Source organism: Anser cygnoides, chromosome 4 (genome assembly GCF_040182565.1).
Source record: "Anser cygnoides isolate HZ-2024a breed goose chromosome 4, Taihu_goose_T2T_genome, whole genome shotgun sequence".
Taxonomy (NCBI): Eukaryota; Metazoa; Chordata; class Aves; order Anseriformes; family Anatidae; genus Anser; species Anser cygnoides.
The window spans coordinates 28,900,332-28,926,057 of record NC_089876.1 but is presented as its reverse complement, the minus strand read 5'-3'; the positions used below and the strand labels follow the sequence as shown (position 1 = coordinate 28,926,057).

At 44.1% G+C, this 25,726-nt stretch overlaps 1 protein-coding gene across 1 annotated transcript in view; it reads left to right on the top strand.

Annotated features, from left to right (window-relative positions):
- The first annotated feature begins 3,606 nt into the window (after positions 1-3,606).
- KDR (kinase insert domain receptor) overlaps positions 3,607-25,726 on the top strand; it is a 28,042-nt gene continuing 5,922 nt past the window's right edge. The window contains exons 1-24 of the mRNA XM_048049964.2: positions 3,607-3,768; positions 4,550-4,640; positions 5,088-5,284; positions 6,367-6,491; positions 6,812-6,980; positions 7,820-7,959; positions 8,153-8,321; positions 9,814-9,925; positions 10,023-10,186; positions 11,024-11,180; positions 12,366-12,486; positions 13,055-13,163; positions 13,885-14,229; positions 15,170-15,316; positions 15,477-15,608; positions 16,870-16,976; positions 17,377-17,512; positions 17,776-17,880; positions 19,116-19,229; positions 20,425-20,513; positions 22,098-22,254; positions 23,714-23,814; positions 25,158-25,280; positions 25,401-25,512. Coding sequence (XP_047905921.1) covers positions 3,717-3,768; positions 4,550-4,640; positions 5,088-5,284; positions 6,367-6,491; positions 6,812-6,980; positions 7,820-7,959; positions 8,153-8,321; positions 9,814-9,925; positions 10,023-10,186; positions 11,024-11,180; positions 12,366-12,486; positions 13,055-13,163; positions 13,885-14,229; positions 15,170-15,316; positions 15,477-15,608; positions 16,870-16,976; positions 17,377-17,512; positions 17,776-17,880; positions 19,116-19,229; positions 20,425-20,513; positions 22,098-22,254; positions 23,714-23,814; positions 25,158-25,280; positions 25,401-25,512 — 3,274 coding nt within the window. The 5' untranslated portion in view covers positions 3,607-3,716. The remainder of the gene's footprint in view (positions 3,769-4,549; positions 4,641-5,087; positions 5,285-6,366; positions 6,492-6,811; positions 6,981-7,819; positions 7,960-8,152; positions 8,322-9,813; positions 9,926-10,022; positions 10,187-11,023; positions 11,181-12,365; positions 12,487-13,054; positions 13,164-13,884; positions 14,230-15,169; positions 15,317-15,476; positions 15,609-16,869; positions 16,977-17,376; positions 17,513-17,775; positions 17,881-19,115; positions 19,230-20,424; positions 20,514-22,097; positions 22,255-23,713; positions 23,815-25,157; positions 25,281-25,400; positions 25,513-25,726) is intronic.

Genomic DNA, 25,726 nt, shown 5'->3' with positions numbered 1-25,726 from the left:
ACCTGATTGCCTTCCCTCTGCTTCCTGCTCACAGAGTGATGCTTCGAGCTGCTTCCCGCTGCAAGAAGAGGGGAGAAAGAGAGACTTCAGCCACATAAACAAGTAAAGGCATTTGTCTCTTCCCCACAAAGCTATACAGTGCTGGGCTTGATGGGAAAACCATGCTGGAAGGGAAAAAATGATCAGTGCCTTGAATAGGCCTGGGCAAACGATGGGCTGCTGCCCTGGCATGAGCAGTTATCAATTCCCACTTAGGACATGATGGGGACAAACAAGTGAGCACTGAAAGCACTCCACTGAAAGTGGAGTTTTTCAAAGGCGTGTCCCTAAAATCCCACGTGCCTCCAACCATAATTATGTGCCTGGGAGTGGGGACACACATCCAAGGCACGTCAGACTGGTCTGGGCCTTGACAGCAACGAACCTGCTCCTCCAGTTTGGTTGCCATCAGCATCCAGCCAAGCTGGAACCAAGCTATTCTGGGGATGTCCACACATGCCGAACTCACACCTTCTGTTCACAGCCGGACATAGCCAAATACAAGCAATATACTCGCAGATTCCAGCAAAGGTGTCAACATTTTTGGCAGACACTGAAAATAAGCAAAATGGTCATTCAAGTCTCTACCTTTGGGCAACTCTGTGTGAAAATGAGTGGCTTTATGCTTTCTCATTCCTACTTCCCTACCTGTTCTCACCTCTATTATTCCATCTCTGACTGGTTTTACAGATTTTTCCCCTTGAATACCACTTTTGTGATCAAATTTACAAACCAATAGATTTTCTGTACATGGAGTATTTGGTATGCTATGGTTGAACCTGCAGTGTAGACAGAAGTGAAGGCAGTGTTGATGCTAAACTGATTGCATATTAAGACAATCATCTACAAAGTGTGTTAAATCAGCTCAAATTCTCCTTGAAGCCAGTCTCTGAATTTCTTAGTTTCCCCTGAGGACTCTCAAGGCTGCCACAACCTGCCTCCACCTTTTTGTTAGATACTTGGGATGCCTGAGCCCCAGCTGTGGCAGAGATGTGACCAGAAGCTGGTTGCCACTGGATGTGTTCTGCATGGGACCTTGTAGCTTGCACAGCTGCCATTCCTGATGTCTCATCCAGCTTGAACTCAGCAGACATCTAAGGACCCAGCTATGCTTTTTTGTCCTTTGTGAGTATGATGGTGTTTTCCTCAGGGGGTGGAAGAAGGTTTACATGGGAAGGACGTTTCACCACAGCCAGCCATCTCTCTGACGGGTAAATTTACTTCCTTCATCTCCATGCAGTGAATATGTGCGTGTTTGCTCTCAGCTGCTGCTACAACCTCTAGCAGAAGAGAAAATGGGGATGATATCAAAGGTGCTATCAGTGTTTTTTGTCTGGATGAAGGGATTTCCCTGAGCAGCTGCGCACCTAAGTCTGTGAGGGACCACTGGCAGGCTCATTCAACTACATGAGCAAGGGAGCACGTAGCTGGTGTTCGCAGCGCTGGCCCTTATCTCCCCCCGGGTTGTTATTTGAATAATTAAGCAAACAAAAGGCGACCGTGGTTGTCCTTGCCAGGCTCCTTGGCTGGACTGCCCGGGAGGTGCTGATGGAGCCGGCGAGCCTGGGGGAGTCGTGACAGGTCGGGTAGGAGAGGGAAGGGGGCTGTCCCCTTCCTCTGCTGCTTTTCTTTGTGTCTTGTTTACATTGAGTTTTCGGAGACCAGAGAAGCGGATACATAAACAAAAGTTTGCCCAAGGCAAGACGTTGTGCCCCCTCCTGTTGCACTGGTCATTTCCCCGCATGGGAGCTAAGGCACAAAAATGCTGCAGGGAAGGAGGAACGTAACCCAGGGGATGAAAACATGCTGGTTTGTTGCAAACTTCGAGACACAGAGAAAGGTTTCAGGAGTGGAGGGGCTTTGAGAGACGTGGTGGGAGCAGGGAGTTGATCTGACAAGATGCACAGGAGTCAGGCATGGGGTCTGATTGCTCCCCATCTGTAGGATGCCATCTCCACTGTAAATCTGCATGTCTGGTTCATGCAATAGTGTGAATATATTTGGCTTCTCTCACTAGCTCCCATGGAGCACTGACAGTCTCTGGTGAAAGCTGGGTTACGTGGGATACTCTGCACGTCTGAAGGAAGGCACAGAAGCTGTACAGAGATGATAGCTTAAAGGGTGGATAAGAAAGCTGCCACCACTCGAATCACTGGCATTTTGGCTTTGTAACTGTGCCCCTTTGCCCCTCAGCCTCACAGACATCTGTTGTCTAATACCCTGTAGTCATCACGGTAGCAGTGTCTTTAGATGAGGCTTTCATTTGAACTTTAGGTTACTGTCTTCTGTGCTCAGGACAATTTTTCTCTCAGATGTTTCCTCTGGCATCTTCCAGTGACAACCCACCTGAGGAAGCCACACCAAAGCTCAGAATATAAGACTCAGTGTAGCAAAGCACATATCATACTGTATGCTCTGTGTCAGTAAAGTCACTCTGCATCTTTTGAGCTCTCACACCTTCCATCTGCAGTGATTCTGGACCATAGCTTTTACTTGACCTTACCAGGGGACTAGCCCCACCAACACCAAGCGTGCAAGTGATTTGATTCAGGTGGAAAGTCCTACACCTGTAAAATTACTCCCCAGGGCAAAGTTATTCTTTTTCTTAGATATTCACAGGCTCGGTGCCTTATTTGAGCATCCTGAGTGTAAAGAATTTATCTTCTCCTTTGCTCATTGGTGTCACAAGCATCCCTGGTACTACAGGGACACCAATTCATGCAGTCAAGCCCTAGTGCCTATAGCATTATTCTAGTTAACAAGATTACACTGGCAGCAAAGTACTAAAGGATTGTGTCCTGTTGAGGAAGCACAGCGTAAAGACCTGGGATTTCAATGGGACCACTCAGGGAAGCAAAAGCTCTGTGTGCTTTTGAGCTGGGCACTTCCCCACATTCCCAACTCGCAAGCTGCTGATGTTGGCCGTTCGGTTAGGTGTGTGCTCTGACCTGCTGGGGGTTGTGTGTTTGAGGGGTTGTTCCCTCTCTGGGCTGTGCAGTCCTGCCGGAAAGTCAATTCTTCATCACCTCTTTGTGTCCCTTTGGGTACTATGAATTCTCACAACACACGTATACATAAACCTGATGGGCAGCCCAGTCTCAGCAAGGGTCAGCTCAGGGTGCCCCAACTCATTTCGAAATATCACTGACCTGACCTACAACGTGATGGAGGGCTACCCATTTTCTGGTGTAAGAGCTCATAGCAATAGCAGGAATATATTTCGTTTGCATGGTGCCCAATATATTTTACTTGCGTGATGCTGACTTGCTACTTCTTGAACCTCCTGAGCCTCCTTTGGCTTTTCATGGATTTCATGGGATCTCTGGGAAAAAAACAAGAGAAACTTGGTTTCTGCAAGCAGCAGGGGTTCATTTCCAAGGAACCCACACTCATCCCCCAGCTTGTGCACAGGTGGACTATGTTTGGAGGGACCCCAACCTCTGCTGGGGGCACGGAGGGGGTCCGGGCTTTGCTGGTGGATAGGCGGGGCTTAATTTTGGCTGGGCGTGGTTTATCGAGAGCGGGCGGGGCGTGCGGGCTGAGCCCGCCCCCGGGGGCAAGAGGGGCGGCGCGGCGCGGCGGGGTCCCGCATCCCGGTGCGGTGCAGCTCGGTGCAGCTCGGCTCGGCACGGCTCTGCTCGGCTCGGCTCGGCTCGGCACGGCTCGGCTCGGCCGGGATGGAGCTGGGGACGGCGCTGGTGCTGGCGGTGCTGCTGTGCACGGCTCCCGGTAAGCCATCGGAGGAGGGGGGGTCCCGGGGAGGAGCCGTCCTCAGCCCCGCAACCTGCCGGGGATGCCGGCGGCTGCGGCGCGGGGATGTGCGGGGCGAGGGGGGAGGCTGCCGGCTCGGCATCGCCTCCTCGCCGCCCATCGTGGCCCGCCGAGGGTTGGGGGTCCCTCCCCGTGCTGCCCGCAGGTGATGCTCGGGCTGGGGGCGGCAGTGGGGGGCAGCGCCTCCGGGCCAGGGGGTTTTGCTTCGGAGGTAAGGGGGCAGCGGGATCGGGGTGAAGGAAAGAGCCCCTGGGTGCGTGGGAGCTTCAGTTCCTGGCAAAATGTGTAAAAAAAAAAGGTTTCTTCACGGAATTCATTGATCGGTGGCCTCGAAGAGTGTAAGCGTGCTCGATTTATTATAAGAAAAGCTGGTAATCCCTTTCCCCAGGGAGTGAGATCATCAGATGAAGGTTCACTTTATTTCAATGTCCCACATCCTCTTGTTAGACCTTGAAGTTGGCAACGCAAGAAAACAGGAACTCCACCCTGGCTGGCTGAATTGTCGTGCTCTGCAGCTAGCTCCTGACCATCTGCCTGGGCTTCCTGTTATGACAGAGTTTCTGAACTTTCTGGGATATGTGAAAAGTCATTATTTACCCTTCCCTGTTAAGTAGGTGATGGGAAAGTATCTGCTCAAAGCATACTGCCTAAAAACTTGTATATGATGCTGTTCTGGTTGCGTTAGCATTTACTTTTGCCATTGCATTGATCTGAGGTTTTTTTATACCTGTTTTTGCAGGTTTGTTTATTTCTCTGGATCAGCCAAGTCTCAGCATCCAAAAAGATGTCCTCACCATAACAGCGAATGATACTCTAAATATTACTTGCAGGTAAGGGCGAATCTGTCCAGTGTAATTTTGGTAGGGGTGATTTATGTAGTGAATTTCTGTACAGAATTGGAGGTGATTCTGTCTCTCCCCCATCATTGCTCCTGATCCGCCCCCCTCCCTTGTTGCCCCTCATGTAGCTTTTCCCTGGCATATTTTTGGACCATGGCATATAAAATGCTTCAGAGTACGCTTAGTATGACACAGGAGGGAGATGGGTGCTGTGTGACTTAGATTCATCATAACTTTGTTCTCAGGTAGCTTCCTCATAGATATTTACAATAGGTCTGCTGACATGAATTTATCCTGCATGTTCTGATGCTCCATGGGATGGGATGAAGGCAGTTCTTCTCCAGAGACCTTAGGAGATAGCAGGGCTGGTGTTCACAGCTTGGCATTGGTACCGATGCTCGTGATGTGCTCACGCTCCCCTAACATTTGCTTTTCCAGCGGCCAGAGAGCTCTGTACTGGTCCTGGCCAAACAACCAGAGCAGTGCCGAGAAGCGCATCTCCGTGACGGACTGCAGCGATGGCCCCTACTGCAAGACTCTTACTCTCCTCAGAGTCATTGGCAATGACACAGGGGACTACAGGTGTCTTTACAGGGACAGCCAGGCAGCCACAACCATTTACGTCTATGTTCAAGGTAAGTGCTTACGCAGTTCTCACATGGCTGTTCCCCTAGCCTCACAAGAAAAAAGGGGTATTGAATATCTCAAAACACTTCTGACATTATCATTTCCTAATCCTCGAATTTCTAGTCCTATGAAACTCTTGCTTTTCTTATTTTTGCGTTGAGCAAGTACATGCCAGCATGCCAGTTATCAACAGGAAATTCTGTGTACGTGTAATTTGAAATTGACCCCCCATATACAGTGCTTGGTCTGCATTCTCCTCCATCCAGAACTTAACAAATGCATCTCTGCTGCGCTCCATCCTCATGAAGCTGAGCTATCACTGACCTCAGCAAGAGTTTCATATCAGAGGGACTATGTAGATTGTATTTTCAGTATAACAGATCCCTTTTACAGCTTGCACTACCTGATACTGTTAAAGAAAAAAGAACCACACATAAGCTTCCATGCATGCACTGACTGTAACAGTAAGATTTGTATAGGTTTCAAAAGCCAAGTTTTCACACTCAGGCTGATGGGAATGCTGTTGTGTATACTAGCCACTGCAATACCTTCTCTTTAAGAAGGCATGTTCAGACACTGAGGCATCTACCTGATTCCTGTTGTCTGGTCCACCCTGTCTCATTTTTCTTGCAACTTACTATTTTTTAAAATAGGATGCAATTATATGCATGGGTTAGCTTGTTTTATAAGCTTGCAAATTTACATTTTTTTGACTGACTTAGGAAAGGATGCTGCCATCGGGGGAGCCAGTGTAGCATGTCACTGCTTTTAACTGGTATTTCCTGTAATACTTACGCAAGAAAAGTCGCAGTAGGGTAAATCAGATTTGTGTCGGCACAAAGACTGCGGTGGCAGGAAGCTATTCTCCAAAGTGTGTACTGCTGCTGATAAATGTTTTGAAAATAATGGTATTGTAAATCTGTCAAAATATGTCCTCCCTTTTTAGTCTCATCATTCCAGTGTTTTACCAAATAAAAAAGAGTAAAACTGATTTGAGATGAAATAAATAGGGAAAGAAAAAAATTGGAGGAAGTTTCCTTCATGACCACAGAACAAATAATGTCCATTTACCAACTGAATATTCTTCTAGATTACCGATCTCCGTTTGTGACTTCAGTTAGCGATCAGCTTGGCATTGTATACATCACTAAGAATAAAACCGTGGTCGTACCGTGCCTTGGAACCGTATCAAATCTCAATGTCTCTCTACACGCGGTAAGGAAAAAGCCCATTATTTTAAGAGTTAGTTGAAATCACTGTGACATAAATACATTGCTTGAAGTTTAAACGTGTTTCTTGAAAACTGCTTTCCCTCCTTGGGAGTTTTGCAGCCTGTGGTTAGGAGGTGAGTGCTGTAACCTTACTCATCTGTGGCACCTGTGCTCTGAGAGTGCAGTGGTTGCCTACAAAAGGAGGATTGCCTGAGCTAAGATGTCAAAACAGGGATCCTGCCATTATGGGGAATGTTGCGCTTGAAAATTTGGGGTTGTTGGATTTTGAAATCTGACTGTGTATTTTATCACTATTTCAAACAGAAATATCCAGAAAAGATATTTGTTCCTGATGGTAAATCAATTTCGTGGGATAATAAAAAAGGCTTCACTATACCCAGTCATCTAATCAACTACGCAGGCATGGTCTTCTGTGAAGCCAAAATAGATAATGAAAGCTACCAGTCTGTCATATACATAGTTGCGGTTGTAGGTAAGCCAATGTTTTTTTCTCTATAACCAATGTTATTTTCCTTGCTACAGCATGCTGAACCAATTACATTTGGTTGGACTGTAGGTTATTCAATACTGACAATGCAGCTAATGCAAGATGTATGTTGTGATATATATTACTTTTCTGTTAAATGCAATGTATTGTGTTCTTTCTAGTTCATCACTGGGACAAGTGCTTCTATTTTTAGTTTAACATAAGTTGACAGGAATTTTTTTTTCCCAACAATGCAAGCCTTTTTTTCTAAAATCACTCCCTTCCCTACTTTATTTGCTTGTTCAGGATCCAAGTCATTATCGAAGGGAGCTAGAGGCAGGCATCCATCAGCAGCAGATGGAAAGGAATTGCTGTGAGAGCATACTAAAGGAATGGGGGACCTGAAGGTCACACTAGGAATTAGGTTGTCTTGTCTCCCTTCAGACCTGTGTCTTCACCCTGAAGGGAATTTATGCTTTACTGGTATATTTTGTCAGTGGTTCATCAAAACCCAGAAATGCCAGCTCCTGAGCTGCAGTGCCATGATGGGGAGCTGGGTTTGTCCCCGTGTTGTTAGGACATGGCACGTACTTGTTGAATTTCTCCTGTGTATGTCCTGTCGTGACACTGTCTGACGTGGCTCTCACGTCACATGTGGGAAATGTTTGGGAGAGGCTTGCCCTTCCTTCCAGGCTCCTTCGCACGCCAGTCATCATGCTGTGCTACGGTGTCACAGTGCCTCTTCAGAGCTGTGGTGTTAGTGGGAGTTTCAGTGAATTCACTTGGGAAAGTCAGTGCTGGGTGCAGTACCTCAATATTTTGTGTGTGCCTTTTTCTTCCTCCAGGATACCGGATTTACGACCTGACGATGAACCCACACTACCAGGTGGAGCTGGCAGTAGGAGAAAAATTGGTTCTCAACTGTACCGTAAGGACGGAGCTGAATGTGGGGATTGACTTTAAATGGGACTACCCTTCTATCAAGGTAAAACCATAGTAACTGAAAGATGCCAACATCACAGCACAATTTGGTTTAGTTACAGTGTTGCTCCCCTCTTTGTAATGCTGACAAGGCAGCTGATAATACACTCAGAAATTGCTGCTATATACAGGTGTTCAAAGGATGGCAGGAAGAATAACAGTAAAACTCCCCAACACCTGTCTCTTTTCTATTACAGGAAAAACGTGCAACCATAAGAGATTTAAAAACCACTGCAGGAGAAATAAAGAAGTTTGTAAGCACTCTGACCATCGACAGTGTGAACTTAAGTGACAAAGGTCGATACACCTGTGCAGCATCCAGTGGCCGTATGAACATGAAGAACAGCAGCTACTTCATTATCCATGGTATGGCACCTTCCACTTCAGTTCTGTTGGTTGTCACAGGTTTTGGATGGATAACTGGGATGCAGGAGGCATTTCAGTGATGAATCAAATGACAGAAATGAACCAAAATTCAGCTATAGTACCTCTCTTGCACCCACTAGTCTGTTCTTGAGTAGGGTTATTTTTATACTACAAGCTTATCTAATGATAACTTTTTAAAGAAAAGTTACTGAAAGACGTAAAATCCTATGGGAAAATGGGCAGTAAAATTAACTGAAGTAAACCTCCTGTCCTCTTCTGTGATGATCTTGAGGAGGGCTGAATTAGCAAAGATGATGTTGTGTAAGGGGTGCCTGTTCTCACACCAGGTGAACATAAGTGAGGTCCTGGTGGCCTTGCAGGGCAAGGGTCTGGGTCAGCATGAATGAAGCTAGGCAAATAAAACTTTTGGCTTTTACGTTATGAGTAGCTGAGTTAAATCAAGTTCTGGTCATACGGAAATGATGCAAAGGAAACAACTTTGACTAACTGCAGAGATAAGTACGAGGCCACATCCTACAGCCTTTTCTCAAGCCTGCCTTGGGCACAGCCCCAGTGGCTCCACTGGTTTTCTTCTAGAAAAAAATTGTCAGCATGAGAACGGCCTGTTTTTTATCACTGAGTCAGACAAAGGGTTTTATATTTTTAAGGATGCTGTTTTCCTCTGGTCTAATTTCAGAAGCTAGAAAATTATATACATATATATAGATATATGTATACATACATATGTGTGTGTGTATGTGTATTCTAACATTCAAAATTATTATGTAGAACAGTGTTCAAGATACACTCATTTTTTTCCTGGGTTCTTTCTATTTCTCTTCAGGAGCCAAAACTAGATCATTTCCTATAATAAGTGTACCAGATATCACATCAATACCATCCTAAATCTTAGCCAAAAGGCTAGTTGCTGTCTTAGCCTGCATGCAAATTTAAAACAAGCAGGGTAAATCATTTCAAAGTGTTCTGTGACTGCTGAGGTTTGAGTACATATGTTCAGCCTCATCTCAAATATATAACTATGATATTGTAGTTTTGAATACTTTTTTTTTTTTTTCCTGGAATGAGTCAGTCAAGCCAGTTTTATGATATATGAAAATAGAAGTATTGGAAAGGATGGAAAGGGGATGCTCTGCAGCTGAGCGGTCCTCAGGATTCCTTCTTTGGCCATAAAGTCATCGTGGCTCAGGAGAGCACCAGGTCTGACTGACAGCGTGCTGCCTTGAGAGCTGAGGCTGGTCTCTGCTTTCCCAAGCTCCCTGGCAGGGAACTGCTTGGTTTTTCTGTGTGAGGGAAAGGACTGGGTTTTCATGGTGGGTCAGGCTCTCCAGAGCCCAGGTTGGAACTGACTGTGCTTTACCAGTGCCATCCTGTCACTGTCCTCTGTTGGTCATCTGCAGTTAGATGCTAAGCCAAATGGAGACCACTAATGCTTTTGTCCCCGTAGAAAGACCATTGCATTTATTTTTTGCAGAAAGTCCTTTTATTCATCTGGAGAAAATGGAGAATGTGGTTGAGACGAGGTTAGGCGATACAGTCAAAATTCCTGTGAAGTTTAAAGGATATCCTCCACCAGAGGCAAAATGGTAAGAATTGGGACACAATGTGTTTGAAAAACTGAGCTATTCTTCGTCGAGGTATATCAATAAAGTATTCAGAGCGTTGTTTGTTTTTTTTCTGTAGGTACAAAAATGGAAAAGCCATCAATGCAAATCATACGGTTAAGCTTGGCTACACATTAGTAATCACTGAAGCAACTGAGAAGGATGCTGGGAATTATACTGTTGTCCTTACAAACCCTACTAACAAAATGCAGAAGAGGCATACGTTCACCCTGCTTGTGAATGGTAAGTGACGTGCAAGGGCAACTCTCCTCCGCATGTAGATGCCGTGTATTGCCATTCTTAGGATTTGATTTCACGTCAGAGCTATGAAGATATGGATGGGCTGGGGGCTTGGAGGAGAGCACTTATACCCCAGCCCTGGGGATGTAGAGCTGGCCCGCCTCTCTTGGCTCCTTGCTCCAGGATGTACCACAGGAGAGACTGCAGGCCCCTGTTGTTGTTGTGATGGTGCTTGGTCTGTGGTTTTTTTTTTGTTTGTTTTCTGTATGTTATTTCTTTGCCTCTGTGTCCTGTTCCTTTCCTGCCCTCCTTGCTCTCCGGTGCCGGCCGTGCTGCTGGAGTCCTCCCCCACCCTGCTCCATCCTGGCCCTGGTCTGCCTCGCCCATCCTTCCTGCCCCGTGCTGGCTGTCCCGCATCTTCTGTCCTGCCCCACACAGCCCTCATCCTCCTCCTCCTCCTCTTCCTCCCAGCTTCCCAGGAAGCAGCCTATCTCCTGTGCTTTGAAAACAGTAGGTCTTGGAAAGGGCAGTGAGGGTAAATGCTGGGGCATAACATACATTAAATGGCTAGGGATGGTGACGGGACCTCAAGAGCTACATTTTAAACCTGGGGGTAATGAAGGGAGATTTTGCTGGAGATATTAAGCATTGCATCTTGAGGTCCTGATCCTGAAGGTGTTGGGCAGGTTCACCTCTTCCCAATATATTCTTGTCCCTTGGAGGTACTTTGCATTGCACTCAAATGTCCCCAGCTTCTCCAGGGATGAAGCGACACAGGGCACATGTACACTGTGCTGTTGGGGAGCCTCAGGGGGTGTAATAGCCTGTTCTATCCTCCAGTGCCCCCCCAGATCGGTGAGAACGCTCTGATGGCCCCCGTTGACTCCTACAAGTACGGCTCGACGCAGGTGCTCACCTGCACTGTCTACGCTGTCCCACCACCCGCCGTTGTCCTGTGGTACTGGCAGCTGGAGGAGGAATGCACTTTTAGCCCCCAGTAAGTGACAATGGCAGGGCTGGGAGGTCACCATGATGATATATGGCTGGGTGGAGAGCGGTGGACGCTAAAGGGTTCAACCCCAGGGTTTGGTTTTGCTCCCGTTTGAGTCAAGGCTGAACTTTTGCTGATGGCGACTGTAGGCTCCAAGTGACATCATGAGGTAGAACATGGCCAAAATTAGCCCCGTGACCAATGAAGAAGATTGTTGTGCTTGATAGGCAGCCAGGCTCTGATGAGGTAGTCATAGGCAGGGAGTCAGAGAGACAAGGGCCACCCACGGTGAGGAGCTGGCAGCCCGTGCTTGTTGCCTTCAAGCCTTCTTGAAGGGCACCTTGGCTCGTGCTGGGTTTCGAGCACAGCTATCTGTGTGCCCCTCTGTCAGATCCCCCATTGGGCTGCAGGCCTAAAACTCAATCCCAAACACAGGAAATTTGCTGTTTATGCTAATTGCAGATCTTTGTGTTTTGTTGTTCTTTTTTTTTTTTTTTTTTTTCCTTACGCTCAAGTGCTGAGTGTGACGGTGCTCTTTATCTGTGTGAAAGTGTCTCTCAGAGGAAGCGCTCTGATTGATGTTGGGGAATGACAGAGAGAGTGCCTGACTGAGATTCACGCAGCTTCCCTTATCTGGGCCTGCCATAAGCCCAGATTTCCTTTTTAAAAAAAAAACAGGCAAGAAAAAAAAAAGCATTCTTCTTTCCTGTTGTTGTTTTCAAAATGATTTCCACTAGTTTCTTCCTTTGGTGCCTGGTTGTTTCCTACACAATGGCTACTGTCCTCAATAAATTCTTGTAGGGAGTTCAGTGATTTCTATGTCTCTCTGTCTTCCTTTGAACTAAATTAACTTGAATCATCCATTTTTGAATGGAGGTTTGTTCCCAGAATAGCTGCTTCCCTCCAAGCATCCTGATTGAGCTGACACAGGCAGATTAATTAGGAAATTCACCTTTCAGCTTGGAGGTTTCTTATTTTACAGAGCACAAAGGTCTCAGAAGGTTATAGGGTGCAATTTAATAGAAATGTTTCAAAAACCTTACTTTTTCTTCCCAGAAGGAAGGCTGTGGTCATCTGATTTACAGATCAATATCTGCATATTATAAAGAGAACACTAAACAGCTCTCTTGAAGGACTAATATTCTCCAAAAGGCAATAATATGGGCTGATATGTCTCTTCTTATCTCTCAGAAAAGTTCGCTCGGGAGCCAATCCATATGCATGCAGAAAGTGGAAAGTGATCTCGGAGAGAAAGGGAGGGAATCAGGTTGAGATCAAACACCGAGTCGTTACTATTGCTGGGAAAACAAAGGTGAGCACATTTTCTTTTCTGTTGGTTGGGAATGTTTAGTCCTGTTCAGCAGTCCACATGCCAGTAGTATATCAAGAGAGTCAAGAGTATTTGCCTAAGAAACCTGTGGATCTGCTCTCACTCGGTCTTGTAAGCTCCTGCAGAAGCTAATAGGCAGAGATGGACACTTAGCCCCTTAGACATCTACCCAAAGCAACTCTTCAGTGAGGAACTTAGCTTGCTTACATTTCAGTGCTTATGTCTTCGGGGCTTGAAGTTAGTTGAGTTTAGTAAGGAGAAGCTGGGGAAACTGAAGAGCAGAAAAAGTTGTAGGTGTAGTATTTATTGACACATACACCAGAGCCTGCTTTTTGTTGTTTTATTTTGTCTGATTGTTACACACCTAAGAGAAAAAACGTGAATGTCACGAAAGGACTGTGTACCCACTGTGCTTTGGATTTGTGCTGTGGAGGGATTTTCAGTTGTGCAGATACTTGCAGAGCACTTTGCTGACCTGCTGTGGTGGTCAGGCTCGCATAGGTACTTCAGCACTGATGTGGTATGAAACTACTTGATTGTTCTTTTGCAGACTGTGAGCACCCTTGTGATTCAAGCAGCAAACGTATCTGCTTTGTATAGATGCATGGCTACAAACAGAGCTGGGTCAAGCGAGAGAGTTATCTCCTTTCATGTGACCAGTAAGTATACCTTTTAGAGAAGTCATGCTAAATTAGTGTTATTTTGTCTGCTTCACTATTTAGAGGTGCTTCGACACTGTTGTCTGATTCCTGTCCTCTACAAAATCCTTTAATCCTTTAGGCTTACTGAAGGTTTTCCTAAGGCAGTCTTTAAAGTCACCAACTAACTTCAGCCAAGGGACTGGTTCTGCTGGCATCAGTGGAGTGGCAGTCCCATGAAACTGGTGCAAAATGGGCATTAATATTCTGAGAGTGATTGCTGTCGGCCTTTTGCAGTCATTTAAAAGAGCTAGCGAGAAATTATGGTAGTTTGACAAAATGATTGTAGATGCAGTATGAAAGCTAAGAGTAGCATTTTCATAACTGGTGGCAAAGAGCTTCTGTCTTCTTGAAAATCAGTCCCTGTAGTCACTTGAAATATTATTTTAATCCACGGCAAAAAAGAAACTATATGGTAATACTAAGAATTGGTTGCCAGAAATTTCTGTAGGAAGAACTATATTCATTATACAGGCCTTTCTTTGATCCATATAAATGTACTACTTTGAATGAGATTGTACTCTTTGCGTAAGTGATTAATTGATTTGCCAATGTTTTGTTTCCTCATTTAAAACTAGACAAGATGAGGATAAGGCTATGTTTGTAAAGTGGCTTTGTCAAGTTAATGTTGGCAACAAAATATACAACCTAATAGGAATTTATTTTGTTTTTAAACTTGCAGGGGGTCTTGAAATTAATCTCCAGCCTCGGGGTCAACTGACAGAGAAGGATAACATGTCTTTACAGTGCACAGCAGATAAATTCACCTTCGAGAAACTATCGTGGTACAAACTCAGTGCTCATGCTTCGCAGACACCCTTTGGTGGGCTGCCCATGCCTGTCTGCAAGAACCTCGATGCCCTTCAGAAGCTGAATGCGACCGTTTCAAACACCAATGGTGAAAATGTCACCTTAGAGCTCATCCTCCGTAACATCTCCCTCCAGGATGGAGGGGACTATGTGTGCATCGCTCAGGACAAAAAGGCCAAAACGCAGCACTGCCTGGTGAAGCACCTCACTGTTCAAGGTATTGATCTCTTACCATGACCTGAAATGGGTGGCTGCGTAAGCAAACAGCTGCAGTAGTGTCAGATTTTGGCATCTTCCTGCCTTGCATGTACTGTCTGATGGTGTGCTCAATTTGTTAAATAGATTTAGACCACTTGTAAACAAAGGGGATGTTAGCTGAGCATGATAATGTTTGCTGAATGCTGGTCTGGGTATGGCCAGACAGCAGGGACTTACTGTTCCATCTGCACCAGTGCGGAAGCATTGACCATGCTGCTGTGCTGTGCTAGGAGATGAGTTTGGCTTTTTGCACAAATAACGGCATGTATTTAGCTCAATAACTTCTCAGTTTTACTTTTCAAAACACTTTTTTTTTCCCTCCAGCTGTAAATGCATGTGTATATTTACGGCATTAGTGCTACTGCATTGTGCCATTGAATCGTGAGTTGGAAGTAATTCAAGTGCAAGCAATACAAGCTGGTAATCAATTAGCTTTTCACACAAATAATGATGACTTTGTTTGAGAGCCTAGATGTCTAGGCTTGTTAGGCAGCTGTGGTGCTGATTCATTAAAATACCTGCACATCTTCATGGGTTGTCCTGAATGAATGTCTGATGGACAGCCGCTATCAGACTTCTCATAATGAACCTGTAAATAGAAGTGGGAGGGAAGCAATTTCTCACCTATTCCCTCTTCCCTCAGCAGCCTGAGAAGTTACAAATTAAATGGTCTAATTCAGATTACATCAACGCTGTTAAAATTTTCTTGGCTATTATGATTTTCTCATGTCATGTGGAAGATTAACCATGATCTCAACATGCAAGCTGCAGATATTGTTTTTAATAATTCGAGACTTCATTACTGGGCCAAATGAGTAGTGCATCTTCAAGTGCTATTACTGCAAAAACAGATGCTTTCTTTAATCATCAGTGGTTTTACCTTGTTTTCATACCAACAGAGCCCATGGCACCCACACTTGTAGGAAATCTGGAAAATCAAACAACAAACATTGGTGAAACCATAGAAGTGTCATGCACAGCGAATGGCATTCCTCCTCCAAACATCATGTGGTTTAAAAATAATGAAACACTTGTTGAAGATTCAGGTGAGGGATCGATATTGTGTTATGAATTTTCTACCACTTAAGGACTTCCTTTCATAGGGCTCACTTTTGATTTTCATCTCAAAAAGTTTCATTTTTAATTTTTCATATGAACTGGCATAAAAATAGCAGAACTAAGAATAATGATTTTTTTTTCTCCTAGGTATCGTTTTGAAAGATGGAAACAAAACATTAACTATACGTAGAGTGAGGAAAGAAGATAGAGGTCTATACACCTGTCTTGCCTGCAATGTCCTTGGATGCACAAAAGCAGTGGCATTTTTTGCAGTGGAAGGTTAGTGTCAGCTTATTTCCAGGTTGTGAATGCAGTTGCTGGGATCACCAAAATAAGAAGAACAGAGTGAAGACTTTGTGCACTCTGTTGTGACCGCCATTCAATTTCAATGATAGGAACATGTAGTGGTTTGGGATAAGGGAACTCCAGGCTTTGTCCACCAAGCTCTAAACATGTTTGTGAGACCCATCTCTCATTTGTTCCAATCTGACTATGGCACGATAAAATGCAGTCCTCAATAGCAAACGAAAAACCCTAACAAGAAGATAGTCTGCAGTCTGAGTAACTGGAACTGTGAGGAACTTGCCACCAAGAGCTAGGACTTTGCAATGAGAAACCCTGAACTAAAAGCTCCTTTTCTTTTATACAAGCGTGTTTACAAAAACTAGTCACTGAATCCTTCACAGGTCTCTGTCTTATAAGTCAGGATGATAGTTCATTCTATTATATTAAGGTAATTAAATCAGTATCCTGATATTCTCATAGCTCCTGTTAGGATATTAAGATGTTGGGCAACAGCGTATATGTGGGGTGGAACTTATCTGCAGATGACATTAATCTAGCTTTCAGCTGAGGTGGTAAATTTGGTTAGGAATGATCTACCGGTCTGTAAAGTTGGAAATCTGTGTATGACATACTGTTTCTCTTCAAGAAATGTACAGTGCAGCTCATTGGGGTCATGCAATGGGGTGTGCAGGAAAATCTGTGTGGTGCAAGGGGCGAAAATACAGGAATATGTTGTGGGGAATGGGAGCCGAGGAAGAGAGCTGCTCCTGCACATTATTAGTGTTGTTATAAGTCCTTATTTTCATGTGTTGTTGTAAAACCATGTTTTTTCATGCCTCAGCTGAAGCATGTAAAGAGACAAGAAAGAGATTGTTCTTTGGCTCATTCCCAGCACTTTATTTCCTACATATTTTTTTCTAGTTCTGGAGAAAGAATCTTTCATTTTTGGTATTCTGAAACAATGATTTATTCGTAAAATGAGAGATTTTACTTTTTATTGGCTGCCAAAGGTCCAGATACTGTCCATGGAACAAAACTGGTGCTAAGAAATTGTGTGGCATGTAAAACCACAAAGAAGTAAGCATATTCCAACATAAAAAACAAGCTTCTTTTTTTGTTTTGCTTTTGTTTCCTTGCCCTATGTTGCACTTTTAAAACAAACCTTCAGAACAAGGACCTCCATTCTGTGATATAATGAATGAACAAAACCAATAGCTTCCAACTATCACTCAGATATTAATTTATTTCTTCCCAGGCGCTGAAGAGAAAACAAATCTGGAGCTCATTATCCTTGTTGGCACTGCAGTGATTGCCATGTTCTTCTGGTTGCTTCTTGTAATCATCCTCCGGACCGTTAAGCGGGTAATGAAAAAATTCTCGTACTGTCCTATCAGCACTGGTCTTGCATGACAAATGAAGGCTGACTTGAGTCCTTTTGTGTTGTTTCTTTCCATTGTTCTTAAATCAACAGACACATTTTTTCTCTGCATGCCATAACATTCTTGCCTGGAACTGTGGGCACAGAAATTTGTTTTTAATTGAACAGGCCTCCACAAGAGAAAAAAAAAATGTTTCAACTGTTTTTGTTTATTAAAAAAAAAAGTGCAAGTAATTAACGATGATCACACTCACAATGACATCGCGTAGGGGAATGGTAGCCAGGGATTTCTGGGAAACAATAGAACACTACAAAGTGAGAAACTGTCATTTTGCACATCTCCAGCAAGAAAACTGTGCAACTACAACTAATGCCATTTTCCAGGCCAATGGAGGGGACATGAAGACTGGCTACTTGTCAATCATCATGGATCCCGATGAAGTCCCCATAGACGAGCACTGCGAACGGCTCCCGTATGATGCCAGCAAGTGGGAGTTTCCCAGAGACCGGCTGAAGCTAGGTGCGTCTTCCCTGCATGAGCCATTTAATGATTCTAAAGCCTGCTCTGCACCAGGAGGTGTTTCTTGGTGCTGGGGCTGCTCTGATGCAGGACCTCTTAGATGGGCTTTGGGGTCATGTAGGATATAATGCAGCCTTTCCCCATGATTAACTCTCTGTTAATTTCTGATATATAAATTCAGTTTACAGTTGCTGTTTAGTCTGCATCTTTTGATCACTGTGCCAGGCAAATAAATCAGAGTCTGTTCATCTTCTCACTTCAAGGTAAACCTCTCGGGCGTGGAGCTTTTGGCCAGGTCATAGAAGCTGATGCCTTTGGGATTGACAAAACCGCTACCTGCAGAACTGTGGCGGTCAAAATGCTTAAAGGTAAAAAAAGATGGTTAAAACTTCACCTTGAATGCTCAATATATGGATATTGCCAATCCCACAACCAGTAAATAGAAAAACGAACAAAAGACAATCAAAACATTTGTACCAACAACACATAAGAATTTAGCTTAACAGTTGGTGTAAAGGTACATACCTTTACCTTATCAATAATTGCAGTAATGCCACTGTGGTTTTGTAGCCGTTGCTTTATAGATTTACCCATGTTCAGAAGATAAACTTGCACTTGCAAGCAGTTTGCACATGTCCATATTTGCTGGATGCAACCTGGTAAGATAACTCTCTGTAGGGCTGAAACAATGGGTCTTAGACATGCTCCAAAATAAGTAGTAGTTTTGAGCAGCTTTCTCCTCACTTAAAATCACATTATACTGCCTCATATTTGCCAAGGAGAGTTCAAAGCAGTGGTTCTCAGAAACCTACAAAGAAGACTTAGGTGGGACAGCAAAATAGGGCTCCCTGTGGCCAGGGGCTGTACCCCATTGGTGAAAAGTTGGGTGGCAAAAGCTGGGGGATTTCTGACAGTACAGTGTGAGCAGTCGCACAGCACAGGAACTGTTCATAACACTGGTTGTTGTATACTGCCAAGACTCATTGCAGACTCATAGCAATGGGATGGGTGTGCAGTTATGACAATAAAAATTAAAAAATCTTGTCCCTCCAGCTTGCCGGTGCTCAGGCAGCCTGTGGAGAGCTCCCTCTTCCACACCTCACTCCTCACTGCTTCAGTTCTTTCCTCCTACCCTTCTGTCCCTGGAGGATGGAGACACCAGCCACATCTCCAAAGATTTTGGTGAAGCTACAGGGTCAGTCACATTTGACCCTGACCCTATCTCCCCAAGTCTATGAACCCATTGGACCCTATTGTGGACCCCAGCAGAGGCTATGAGACAATGCTTCTTGTTGTCAGAGTGGGCTGGCTTGGAGGGTCAAATGGCAGAGTACAAGCTGATCAAAAGGTCTGTAGGAAAAAAGATTGCTTGTGTCCCTGTTCTGATGTGCTGCCCTTGGCAAACTTTGTTTAAAAACAGAGCAAAACCACCCTTGTAATACACGTCTGGCTTTCATTGGTGTCCTGCAGCATAGCTGATGTGGGCTACCAATCAAAAAGACTTCTCACTAGATGAGCTAGAAAAATAATGGAAGAGAAGATAGGAGAGGGGAAAAGCTTTCTATCTGTGATGCTCCTGACCTGTGTTGTTTTATCTCTGCAGAGGGTGCAACCCACAGTGAGCACAGAGCGCTGATGTCAGAGCTGAAGATCCTCATTCATATTGGCCATCATCTCAATGTTGTCAATTTACTTGGAGCCTGCACAAAGCCAGGAGGTGAGTAACTTTTCAGCAGGTGGGAAGGTACTAATGAAAACCCCATTTCTGCCATTTCTGATGCCTAGAAAGTTGAGTTTCGAAACTGAGTGTTGGTAACTGATAACAGTGAGCAGGTCCAGAGGTAGGATAAGAGCTCAGAAGCCCTGTGTACTACATCCAGCTCCACCCTTTATTCACCATTGTAAACCCTTGAACACCCTTGTTCTGTCACTTTGCTTATCAGTACCTCAAATTCACTTCTCTAGTAGACACCCCACATGTAACGGTCTTTGGGTCTGAGTCTAGTAGGGGATGTCACAAGTTGGTCTTATTCTTGTCACCAGCTACAGCGCAACTTCCCTCTTTGACTTTGCATGGGGTGTGGGTGCCTCTGTGTGTGTGTAGGAGGGGAGATTGCAATTTGGAGTCCAGCTCTGGGTGGATGAACCTTTTTGACTTTATAATTCGGGACAGATGTTTCATTTAACAAATCCAGCACTGAACGCTAATTTGGAAGAAATTCAGTGTAAAGTAACTCAGTAATAATTTTTCAGGGAAACTGACTTGTTGGCTTACTGTGGGATCAGAATTTAATTAGTAAAGTTCCATGACAGAAGTGCAGGAGTTGAATGAAACATAATCCATAAATATTTCTTTCTTTGTTTATTCAATAATAAAATAGACATGGCCAATATCTGGAACCTAGGACGGAAATTTATCATTGTAATATATGCCTATATGAAGCAATTTGAGCACGAAATACCACATTTTGATTGTACGTTAAGGCATCGATGTTTGAAGCTGAGATTCCTGATTTGAGTTGTTAGGACTTAAGCTGCCTAGACAAAAATGCATGGATGTGTGTGTACTGTATTGCAGATGAGTGGTTAATTGTACTAAAGTTCATTAAGTTGCATGTTACATCCTTACAAAGTCACTTAGCATAGGCAATTATTGGCACTTTAGTTAGAAACACACAAATAACATTTTCACATATGACATTAGGTCTATGATTTTGAAAAGCATGTGCTTTCTTTTCCTATCTTTTCCAACAGAAGAGGAATCAATATTTTTTATTACCAGTATATCTTAAATCTCTGAAGAAGTAGTAGGATGATTTTTGGAATGCATGTTTTTCTAACCACAGATCATGCCACAAGATAAGGTGAGGTATAAATGATCTTTCTAAGTAAGTGCTTCGTGTGTTATGCAGGCCCACTCATGGTGATTGTGGAATATTGCAAATTTGGAAATCTGTCAGCCTACCTACGGAGCAAGAGGAGTGAATTTGTCCCATACAAGGTACAGGAGTCAAGACTAACAGTATAACGGTTGATATGGTGTATTTTTCCACACACACTTCTTCTGTTTCTTGTGTAGTGGCAGTTCTTGGGGACGCTGGCTGTCCAGTGCTTCTCATGGGAATGAGAGATGACAAAGACATCAGAGGTCATCTAGTCTTTCCCCTGGCCCCTGAAATGTAGTTATTTTGTTATTGTTAGCTTAAAATGTGCAAAGGAACTGGGCTTCCACTATTTCCCTTGGCAGATTATTCTACACTTGGCCGTATCTGTCAGGAAGTTTTTTCTGATTATCTGCCTGAATTTTTTCCTTTCTTAGTTAAGCTCCAGACCACCTTAAATAACTGCGCTCCCTGCTTTGTGTTTATGTCCAACAGATACCCATAGATATCTTTTATCACATGATTATCCTTTCCACTTTGCCCTTGGCTCGTTGCTGAACCAGGCTACCCATATTTTGCGCTGTTAATTATTTTGTATAATTGATGTATCCCAAGAGTTTTCATTAAGTTTTCACCTCCCAAGTCCTTTATGAAGGAGGGCTCTTGTCACAACATTGTGTTTGCATGCTGGTTTGAAAGGAGGGGGAGGATGGAGGTTGGCATTTCCAAGCCCATTTCTGAACACCTCTGCGAGAGGGTCTGATTTCTGCATAGGGCTGCAGGATCCATCTGAGGATCAGATGCTGACCGAAGGGCATGGCTGTGGGTACCCAGTACTGAGCAGCATGCTTGGGGCCCTACCCCTTTCTACCCACAGCCAAGAGAAAGCCTCTAAGCTGTGTTCTGCAGCATTGGTAGACCTGTCCTTCAGCCTCCCTGCAGCTGCCGTATTTAGATCAGAGCTTCTTTAAGCTGTTTGTCAGTTCTCCAGGGGGTTATTTTTCTTCATCCTTGGAGTCATTGTTTACTATTTTATATTGGCAAAGGCAACTCGCTGCATCCTTTTGTGAGGTAAAAAGGATAAACAGCTATCTGAGAGGCCTTGAGGAAAGAGGCAGGGTTTCATGAGGGTGCTGACCCTTGCTTATACAAGCGTTGGAGATGGGAATCAGCAATGGAAAAAAAACAGTGTTGCCACAGGAGCAAAGTAACTAAACTGAAGAAGGATTAAATGAAAATGTGGTAGAGGAAGTCTGAAGGGCTGGGATCCTCTCCAGGGGCATTTGATGGCTCTGGGGAAGAAGGAAATAAATCAGATTTTGAGCGCTGCTAGGGTTTTGGCTAAGGTGTAGAGGCTTAGTGGAACAGCCTTTGGTCATCCAGGACAGCAATAGCAGTACGGAGAGGCTTGACTGCATGAAAGGGGATTCGGTAGCATCCATGCGTGCTTTGCAGGTGGTAGGGACCAGGGACTTGGTGCGAGGCTGAGAAAGCCAGAAGCCTGACACTTGTCAGTGTTGATTTCTTCTGAAGCATGAATAGATGGCAGTAGAGGGTGGCTGGGAGGCTGCGGGAGCAGGCTGTCATGGTGCTGTGAGGTGGTGCCCATGATGCGGACCATGGGGAACATCATTGCCCCTCCTGGAGAGGCTTCTGACACGCTTTCTGTTTCTGATTTCTCCCACCTCCCCTCCCTTTGCTAGACTAAAAGTGCCAGGTTTCGGCAGGGGAAGGAGAACTACGTTGGGGACATCTCCACGGACCTAAAGCAACGCTTAGACAGCATCACAAGCAGCCAGAGCTCAGCAAGTTCTGGGTTTGTGGAGGAGCGGTCCCTCAGTGACGTGGAAGAGGAGGATGGTAGGATATGTCTTCTCCTGGTTTTGGAGTGGCTGTCATTGGTGGAGGCTGATGGGGGCATGGGGGACAGAGTGATTTCCAAATCTTCCTCAAACTGTGTGCAGAGTATTTCCTGGATGACCAAAGTTGCTGAGCTATGGATCACTGTAGTTCAGCATCCCAAACTCCTCACCCAATCCCAGATAACATCCGGGCTAGAAGGGTTCAGTTTTAGTGCACTGCCTTTTGGAGAACCATCTATTTAACATCCCAAGGTCTTCAAAAAAAATCAAGGAGCACAATTTCCAAAGGTAGCATAGAGAGGGTGTGCCAGAATGCTAAACTAATTTCCTCAGTGTTTACCCAGAAGTTAAATATCGTGAAACACCAGCTGCTTCACTGCTTATTCACAGAGAAGCTGGATTGCCTTCCTTCTGTGCAGGTGGTCCGTCAGGAACAGGAAACCTGAATTATCCTCTTATTCAAAGCCTCCCCTGGATATACATATCCTTTGCAGAGGTTTCACTGATGTATTTGCCATGTCCTCCTTTGGCAGCCACAGTGCAAAGTGCTCACTGTTGCCAAAGTGTTTCAGAGAGCACTTATTTCAGCAAGTGGTGGGATCAGACTGGTCAAGAGGGAGGCCATAGCTCAGCTGCCTTTGTCTCAACTAATACTGAGAATCACGCAATGCAAAGAAAATTATCAGTGTATTAATGAATCTAACAGGTAACATCAGGCATGTGCTTTATGAGGTATTTCTACACCATTTTGGTCCTTTTCAGACCTCTTCAGTGTAACCTCTGACCCTCTGAGCCTGGGATGTTGTTGAAGTGTGTAGGCCTAAAGCAGGCCTCGAGATGAGGGTTTGCGCCAGAAGAGTTGTAGTTTGTGGCAGATTTCTTAAAATCAAGAGCAGTGCACAGAACTTGAGACATATAATTCAGTAGGAACTAAATGCTGAGGTATCTGTTGGATACTTGAGTACATTATTCCTCAAGGTCACTAGAAGATGAACTTAGGCTTTTTCTACCCAAAATTAGCAGGGCTTTTTGCCAAACTCAAGATTTTCTCCCCATGGCATATTTTTCCCCCATAAGGACTAGGTGTGACCTCCTTCTAATCTGCTTCCAAAGTCATCTGCTGAAACCACAGCAAGCCTTTCCTGTCCTAGGAACTCATGAGCTGTGATTTTGGCTGTTTTTCTTTTGGGATTGTTTCACAAATCTTTCCACCGGTGGGAACTCTGCAAGTCAGTGAGGAAGCCTGGAGTAAAACCCATCATCTCAAAGTGTATTTTGCACAGGTCTAGTTTGGTGCAAAATGGATTGCTAGTGCAATTATACAGCCAAAAAAAAGGGCTTGTTTTGCTCTTCCAGCTCACTGTGACATGAGGTTAAGATGGACATTTACCTAAGAAGCAGTTATGGGTAAAATCAGTGACAAAGGACATGCCTGACTGTTGCCTGATTCTTTGCAGCTGGTCCTGAAGACCTTTGCAAGAACCCTTTGACCATGGAGGACCTCATCTGTTATAGCTTCCAGGTGGCGAGAGGAATGGAGTTCTTGGCTTCACGCAAAGTAAGGAACTTCTCAGGAAGAGTGGCATGTTATTTATTTGACTGTAGGAAATAGTGCTGTAGGTCTGTGGAAGGAAACAGCGTGTTCATCTTTGGACTAGCAGTCATCCGCAACATTTTCTTTTTTGCCCTGAGACATATCCGAATCATAAATATTACAGAGCGAAACAGCCCGTGCGTTTATTGACACAAATGTTAGTGATCTGTATAAGGTTTATGGGTCACCGCTTCATAGAATAATGATTAAGTAGTTGGAGGAGGGGAGCTGATGTATGAGGATGACGAATTAAGGACAAATCCCTGGTAAACGGAGCTACACTAGAGAGAAGAGCTTGCTCTGAGGAAGTTGCCTGTAACTTGTGTGAGGAGAGACAATGATCATCTACCAAACTTTGTGGATGTTGTTTCTTCAAAGAGTGTCTTAGCAAACAATTAATGTCCTGGTTGTTAATAGCACCTCACCTGCATTTTAACCTTCTATAAGTGCATCTCCGTTGTTTGATCCTAAATATATATAGTACATGTTTAGAAGGATGTATAGTACATGTTTAAAAGGATGTAAATGCCAGCGAGAATGAGGAATTCCCCGCAGTGGTATAGAAACAAGATTACTCAGAAATGGGAAAAGGAAATAGAAGTGGAGAATATAACACTGCTCTAGAGTGCAGGCTAGGTCTGCAAGGCAGGTATCAGAACTTTTTCTAAAAAATGTGTCCGCTTTTATGCATCCTGGTTGGTGTGTATATGTAAAAGTAGGTCTTTCCTCGGTCTGTATTTCTAATCCATACTAGAAGCAAATCTGCAGCTACTTTCAGAGCCTAGATTTTTTACTTCGAGCTGTTGAAACTTGAGTTTTGAAGTCTTTGGTTGTTGGCTAAACTGTCATTCTGCATAGGTAAAGTCATGGACTTTTCTCTCTCTAGTCGGGATTAGTTTGTATTGGAATCAAATTGGCGTTTCAGTCTGGTATGTTTTTCAGAGCAAGAGTGGAGTATACAGATTTTAGTGAACCTTAGTAAATCTAAAGGTAATCAGTTCTGAACCTGTTTTGTGTCAGCTTCTTAGGATAAATAATTAGCTAACTTCAAAGGCCCTTTCTGCATAGTGGATAAACAGATGCATGTTTGTATTTGGGAACACAAGTATTCCTGAGCCAAATCAGTTGTGACCATCAAAAAAGCACTTAAAATCAGTAACTGTGGATGCTGAGGTTTCATTTTCTTGAAAGGTTTAAAGAATTATCTGGCCTTTGAGGGTAGGAGAGCACATATGTGAAAGAGATCAGCCCTGCGGTCGGAGCTGTGACAACAGGCAGCATATAAAGTTGTTTACTTCTCTTTGCAGTGCATCCACAGGGACCTGGCTGCTCGTAATATCCTCTTGTCAGACAATAACGTGGTCAAAATCTGTGATTTTGGCTTGGCTCGAGATATCTACAAAGACCCGGATTACGTGAGGAAAGGAGATGTAAGTTTCAGATTCTCTATTTGAGAGAGATACTGTTTTTCACCTTAAATGGCTTTGTGGAAACTCAGTGTTTTACTGAGCCATGATATTTATTTATTTTTTTAATGAAAATGCTTTCAGGCCAGACTACCCCTAAAATGGATGGCACCAGAAACTATTTTTGATAGAGTATATACCATTCAGAGTGATGTGTGGTCCTTCGGAGTTCTGCTGTGGGAAATATTTTCATTAGGTGAGTCACTTTAATTTTATTGACCTTCTTAAAATTTAAACAACAGAGCCTGTTGAAGAAAACAGTCAGAGTGTTCTTGGATTCTCTTCAGCATTTTTTTTACTTCTCATAGATTGCCTGTTTATTTTCTCCATCAATATGAAACCCTCAAATTTCCTTAAAAATGCAAATGTGGGAACATGGACTTAAATGCATCTTCATACAATTTCAGTAT